Here is a 7,813-nt window from a genome sequence, read left to right as displayed (position 1 = left end):
TATGAATTGTTAATCTGAGGACTGTGACTTTAGATCTCCTATAATGCGTTAGCGAAGAAAGGAAAATGATCAGTCTGGAAAGGCTGTGCAAATCTCAGGACTTGATGGACAGAACTATAAATTATTTTGCAGATAAAACAGTACCTCTTTTTGACTTTACTTATCATTTAACTTGAACAAACAAGGTAAAAACAAATTAAAGTTTCAAACAAACATCATATGCCTACCTAATGACAAATACTAATATTAGTATTTTAACAAAGCATAATCATATTTACACCTGATAAACAGAATATCATTTCAAGAATGTAGGTCACTTTTTAATTTATTACTGGGTTACATTACTTCTATTCTAACTAATGTAATTGTAATATACTTGCAAGTATACTTGCTTTTGCCATGTCCCTGAAAATGTATAAGTTGAAGAAGTAATACTAATTCTGATATTTTATCTGTATTATCAGATCAGTTCTTTTAAGGAGCATATCACATTCCTTTATTATAACATGGATAAAAAAATACTTTTAATGCATGAATATGTGAAAAAGATTTATAAAAGCAACTAATTTATTATCATTGTATTAAAAACATCATCATAATGTATTAATGCATTCAAAGTAATTAACTGTAATAAAAATATTTGAATAGTTCTGGAACATTACAGTAGCATTTCACCACCCATGTTTACACAATTCACAGAAAAGTTGTTAGGAGATGAGCTTCTGGTCGAAAATCCCAGGCAGTGTTCCACCGCAGTATGGCATGCCATGTGGCTTACAACAGCAGAGGAGATCTAGGAATTAGTGTCCGAGTTCTTCTCTGCACATTGCAGCTTCCTTTTTTCCTTTTAGCTGTGTTTTATCTCTCGGCATCCCCTGCACTGACACTGTAATAGCTGAAAGGGATTTGGAGCTGATGAGCAGAATAGTTCCTGATCTGATGACACTGCCTGGACCAACCTTTTGCCCATGACCCCAACTCCGATTTATGCTTCTCCCTTGGTACCTCCTCTCATGGACTAATCGCTTAAGTATGACCATGGCTTTATATTCTGGATTTGCCTTTGTAGAACCTTGTACTGCTTATGTTTAGGCTCCTGGTCCTCTGCCAGCCTACCGCCAAATGCCATGCCTTGCGAATTAAGTCCTGGGGTTTCCCATGTGCTGGGACACATACTAAATAAACATGTCATATTTATTGCATATTTTTGCCTGAAGTAAACATGACAATACTTTAAAGGAATGAAGGTGAAATGTAGAAGTATGTATAAGGCACCAGTACATACTGCACCTTTATGTTCTGCCAGGATTTGAAACAAGCATACGTCAACAAATGGCTGTAAACAACTATGTGAAAAGGAAGGATTAGGGTAAACCCTAATATATGCCCTGGCCTTGACAAAGAATAAGACTAGACATGATGCAATATTCTTCCTGGAAATGTTTTGAAGCTGGGTGAGAAGAAGCTGTAGGCAGGCGGTAGCCCTGTATTGTGACCCATATTTTCAGTAACCCAAGAACTGCTAGGTGGTTACTAAATAGTACTGGGTGGTCCACCTGGCTAAAAAGGGGTGGGGAGAACCCTGATGATAGCATATAAAAGTGTAATGGGTAACAAATACACAAATATGTACGCAATACATTTTGCCTCAAAAAGTTCTGCTTTACTGTATATAAATATTCCAATTAGGTATTACTTCCATCTTTCATGAGGTTGTACATATTAATATTATCTAGTCACTTGTATGTACAAACCACTTGTAAAAAGAAGACTTCCTATAGCTTTCAGGTAACATGTTTATTGAACAGCTGCCACTTTACTTCTATCCCAGCCTATGCAAGCAACCTTTGGTTTAACGGGATGACTACCTGATGCAGATTCTTTCCTGTTATATCCTTGGACTCTTATCAATATCTTTTGTGATTTGGTCTCCAGGTCTGAACATGGTTTTCTAAATATGGTCTTGATAAATTAAAGTAATACACTTAGTATAATATATTTTCATATAATTAACATGTTTCTGAACAGAAGAAAATATGACATGGAAATGCTAATAGATATGCAGTAAAACTTTCTGTTTTCCTTTTCAATTGTGTCATACTTTTTACTGGATGGATGGACTGAAACTTTACAACAAATATTATCTCCCCCATAAAACCTACAGTTGGGTAAGATGTTACTTACTTTCTAACATCATACAATGTATGAGCAACATGTGATACAACTTGAAAACCCAACTCTTTGCCCATTTCTCCTATATGATCATCCATTTGCTTGTAATAAGGTTCAGTCTCAAGATCGACTGTGACTTGTGTAATATTCCACTTCTGCACATGGTCCCTTAAGACTTGTTTATAATCCCCTTGGATGACTAAGAGGCGGGAGTTTAATTTCTGGAGACTGTGGCTCAGATCTTCTAATGACTCCAAGAGGAAATTCCAACGATTGCATCCAATAACAATAATGGAGGTCATAAAGCTTTTATCCAGAATGTATACCGGGAAGATAACATCAGATGACTCCAAAGCAGCTACTAGTGTCGGGTTGTCATGAAGACGAAGTCCTTTTCGAAAAATGTGTATTGTTCTGTGAGCCATTTTAGAAGTTGCCTGCAAAATGACATAGGATACTCAGTAAAAATACCTACTAAAGAACAGACTAGTTAAATAATTATTTAAATGATAGTGTATTGACAAGTATTAAATAAATGCACCACAAACCTCCTTCTCCCCTTAAATGCAGTCTTAAGTGGCTAAATTAACTTTATAGACACCTAAAATAACATCATTAGATGCATACAGCTGGCTCCACAAAGTGAAATTAACCCAAAACTATGCAGGCATCATTAAATGGTAGGTCTATCACTTTTATCAACTTCTGGAGAAAAACTTGGGATCACGATGCCCTGGTTGAGAATTGCCACACTAAAGTTTATAACATTATTACTTTTTTCATTCACCTTGACCCTATGATGAAAAAACATTTATGACTTTATGACAATATAACCAGGCTTTAAAATATTTGCAGGGGGGGCTGCTGGCAGGTGATATTGATACAGTTGTTCTCCATACCTACATTTCCTAAAAGCCTTTTAGGCAGAAGAATTGCTTTGGTGGCAAACCGATAATTTATATATTGAAGGAGTGTGGCAGAGAGGGGTAGGGGAAAGAAGGATTTTAATGTTGCTCTTGTGGTCTGCACTGAATACCAAATGACAATCCTTGAAATCTGTATTTTAAAGTGGGAGCCTCCAAACGTTTCTCCCTAAAGAAGCAGACTAAATGGGCTTGATTTTTAAAAACTGAAGATGGGTGATCCAGAAAATCTGGAATGGATCTGGTTCAGGATTCAAAACATTTGCTAGCAAATAGCAAAAGACTTTGAAGAAATCCATTTCAGGTTTGCTGCATCACCCAGGTTCACTGATGAAAGTGTATCCTCTCCAGCCTTGAAGAGCTTTAACCCTCCTGATGGTATTGTTGAGTGTGGCTCGGGGTGAATTTTATGTATCAAAAGCGGTAACTCCGAGTCACACTTGGAGTAGCATAAAAAAAAAAATGCTACCCACGATCCAGCGGCATCCTCTAGCAAACCCCGGCCGGCTTCTGCATCACATCCTCGCCTTGATCGATGTGATGTGTGAAGCAGGTTAAAAGCAGGTTACATTGTAATCTGCTTTTAAAACATTGCTCACAGTGATAAAGTTATAAAAAAATAAATCCAAAAGTTCACCTAATATTGTACCCTTTTTTACAAAAAAAAAAAATATTTTCCAATTAATAAATTCATTATTTTTTAATTATTGTTTAAAATTATTTTTTATATTATAATTTATGATTTGTGTTTCAAACTTTATCATACCCGGGAGTTATTCCAAAGAATTACAGACACAAAATATTAAACAACAATATTCTGCACAAAACAATGTACCGATTTTGACATAAAAATACTGACCTGATATAATGACTTAATTAAACCGCCAGGGAGGTTAATAAACCAGGCCCAATGTCTGGAAAATACATCTAAAATGGATAGCAGACACAATTTGACAACTGAAAATTTCCAAAGCTGAACAGCAACTGCATGCTTATATATTGACTTTATGTTTGGTTAGCAGTTGATATACCTTTATGACACCTTTTTAACTATATGATTGCAAGTTTAATATATTGTATATATGATCAATATTCTGTATAGCGATTAAACAATGATTTTTGAAATTTGCTTATAAATCATGACTTGTATGTGCAATAAATATTAGTGTTGTTTTATCAGATTTTTAGTATTATTGTTCAGTATTACATCCCACTGAAATATTATTGTTCTGATATTTTTCATTCTAATTTTTTTTGTACAAAATGAACTTTGAATACAATCACTACATATACCCTTTAGAGTTGAACTATTGTAAAAAACTAAAAAAATGCTTCCTCTTGGGAGAGCTAAATATATTGCAATCATATAAATAAACCTTGTTTCAGATTCATACATTTTAATGGTCTAAAAAAAGAGGATATGTATCAGCTAGTGAACTTCCACTGTTCCAATAAGTGGAGTGTTAGTGTCTGCATCATTTTAGAATTAAAATCTAGGAAGTATCCAAATAAAATGCGAAGGCATGAAGTCCTGGTTTTGGTGTAATTGGAGGGCATGACGAGAACATCAGTATATAGAAGCACACAGGAGGCTAAAAATCTGGGGACAGCAGTGTGAAGTATGCACAATTATATTTTAATTATATTTTATATTTAACCCATACATTTTAAATCTGATGCTTTGCCAGAAACACTTTATTTTCCTTTACACAATATAAAGTTTACCAATGAAACTGCCATTCTGTGCCTCTCAGCTAACATACCATCTGCTTTAAAGCTAAACCTAATATTTTTCTGCAAATTACACCAGGCAACTAAAATATTTCTCACAGAATATGACGATCATGGAACTATTTTTGTGCTATGGTCAGATAAAAGTACACATTAATATTATGACTTCTGATGTCAGTGTTTTTAACAAACACCCCTGGAGTTGAAAATAATTCAGCCTTGCCTATGGGCTCCTGTGCCTTTTCATTTTAAAATATAAAAAATGAAGTCTGCTAAAAACTAGAATTACTTCAGCTATTGTAATAATACCCAATAATTAGAAATACTCAGGCTTATACACAAATAACAGGCTATATGAAAACAAAAAAAAAGTCACACAAGCCACAGAAAGTTAGGGAGCACAAATATTGCACAGATGGTGAGATGTTTGCCCGTCTTTGTAATGAGGTGTCGTCTTTGGTGTATATGAGGTGAAATATTTTTCTCCTTTTGCTCATAGGAATATTATCAACTATCACATATATACACAGTGAGTGGATCAAATTCTTTTTTAGTCTTGCCCAGTTTCCAAAAAAAGAAAAATTTGCAAAGCCCAACGTATGTATACATGCTTTTAAAGGAATATAGTGTTGTTTTGAACACACTTTCTTTTTGCAATTTAATATAGTATTCAAGAAAATATATGATCAAAATATTCTCTTTTTGGCATTTAAGCATGAAAATTGACATATTATTTTGTATTGTATAGTTAATAAATATACCCGATTACAGGCATGATTCTTAGATAAATCTGAATTATAAATGAAAGTGAATTCGTGCAGCCGAGCGCAAGTGGAGGAAATCTGGCCTCTGCGCTGACTTCATGGATTACAAAGCCAAGCTTCAAAGCTTCAACACAGAGCTCACTGTCACCAAGCAAAATTATTTCTCCACAGTCATATGACTCATTGGGCCTGATTTATTAAAGCCCTCCAAGGCTGGGGAAGATACACCATCAGTGAACCTTTGCCATACAGCAAACCTGGAATGAATCTAGTACACGAATGAAAACATTTGTTAACAAATAGCAAATGACTTTTCAGCCATTTCAGGGTTGCTTATTCACTGATGAAAAGGTATCTTCTCCATCCTTTCATCCTATGTTAGTGCATATTAGTAGATCTTTCTGTTTCCGTATATACTGGAGTATAAGCTGACCAAAATGTAATGAAGAAGTCACCCTTGGCTTATACTCCAGTCAGGTATCAGCCTGATTGAGATGAGAGTGCCGCCGACGAGACTGGTGTCCATCTGCCTGCAGAGGGAATCCATAACGTCACTGGATGAGGCGCAGGACCTGCACAAGCCGCGCTCACATCACAACACCATGTACATGCTCTGTACAGAGCTCGTACTGAATCTGGGCTCTGTACATATTGCATTAGGATTCACATTGCATTTAAATATTGGATTAGGATTCACACTGTTGAATTTTAAATAAAAAATGATAGCAAAGTTATATATATGTAGGCCATCACTGAAGTGGTATTTGTCTAATAGAAGAAAGATTTAATCCTATAATAATATTCCTGCGCCTTTAAGAAAGCAATTCTTTTGATCGGTGCAGTATATGCAGTGAGTGATGAAGTGATTTTCCATGGAGCCTTTCATTGTTCTGATCATATACAGTGATGTAGCAGATAATAAGCAGATGTCATCGCCCACCACACTGGGCAATAATTGTTACCATACCATTTCTTATCAAAGATCATAATATGAATGTGGTAATATTGAAATAAATGTTTAAAACATATACCCCACTGATGTCTGAATTAATGTAATTTTATTGGTATTTATTTTGAATATTGAAACTTGTCAGTAGCTAGAGCATTTTCCCACCACAGCTTATACTCGAGTCAATCAATTTTTCCTGTTTTCTAAGGTAAAAATAGGTACCTCTGCTTATACTCGGATTGATTTATGCTTGAGTATAGACAGTATATTGTATATTTCAATTGACATGAAGACAGGCGTGTATACAACGCTCGTTGTCCTTTGTCCAGATGACTGTCCGGGCAAATCCACGGACAAAGAATGATCGTAAGGGGAGTGAAGAGGAGAGAGTGCAGAGGGGTGCTGCTCCATCGTTCTCCCCCAACCATGGAGCAGAACAGCGCTGTATGTACAGCACTCGTTAATGCATTGCACAGTCTTTTGTCGTTGGAAAAGATCATGAAAGATCCTTTCCAGTGACAATTATTGCACGTGTGTACATAGCTCAAAGGTAAGGCTGGAGTTCAGCCTTAATAAATACGGTGCAGCCTTTGATACACAATATTCAAAAGACCTAATTAAAGAATATGGAAATCAGTGGAAGTACAGAGCAGGATTGTTGTCCTGATATCCAAGACTGATAATTGCTCTAATATGCATTTATGTTCAAACACAATGTGAAATATTGTGGTCTTAGCACAGTTATCAAAACAGTGCATTTACCTGTGCTGCTTAAGGCAGCTGATATCGGACGAGAATCTGGCATGTGTACAGTGTTTGTCGTTCATGGATCTGTCCAGGCGGATCCACGAACGATCGTAATGAAAGTTAAGGGGAGAGCACAGCGGGGTGCCGCTCCATCATTCTCCCCCTCTCCTCTGCAGAGAGCAGAACAGTGCTGTATGTAAATTGCTCATTCATGCATCCTTCAGTCTTTTGTCATTGGAAAGGATTGTGAAAGACCCCTTCCAATGACAATTATTGCCCATGTCTACGTAGCCTTAGGCTGTACAAGTATAATTAGAATATTAAAAGAATAACATGTCTAACACAGATTAATAACTAATATGTTGAGAAAGAGGTTTCCAGGTAGAAGAACATCTGTATTTTTGCTGTCAATCTTCAAAACACTGCACTGGCAATTCCTAAAAGGTGTTCAACCTACACCATGGTTACCTAACCCTTGAGATTTCCGAAGAATTGTCTGGTATTTACTTACAATCTAAAAACACTGA

General features: G+C 35.9%; 1 protein-coding gene across 1 annotated transcript in view; it reads right to left on the bottom strand.

Moving 5' to 3' along the window:
* Nucleotides 1–7,813, bottom strand: part of LOC140340990 (cryptochrome-1-like) — a gene marked incomplete in the record, with an annotated part of 35,334 nt that overhangs the window by 11,544 nt on the left and 15,977 nt on the right. Inside the window, 1 exon segment of the mRNA XM_072426473.1 lies at nt 2,185–2,609. Coding sequence (XP_072282574.1) covers nt 2,185–2,597 — 413 coding nt within the window.

This window comes from Pyxicephalus adspersus, chromosome 1 (genome assembly GCF_032062135.1).
Source record: "Pyxicephalus adspersus chromosome 1, UCB_Pads_2.0, whole genome shotgun sequence".
Lineage (NCBI taxonomy): Eukaryota > Metazoa > Chordata > Amphibia > Anura > Pyxicephalidae > Pyxicephalus > Pyxicephalus adspersus.
This window is presented reverse-complemented; position numbering and strand designations above follow the sequence as displayed.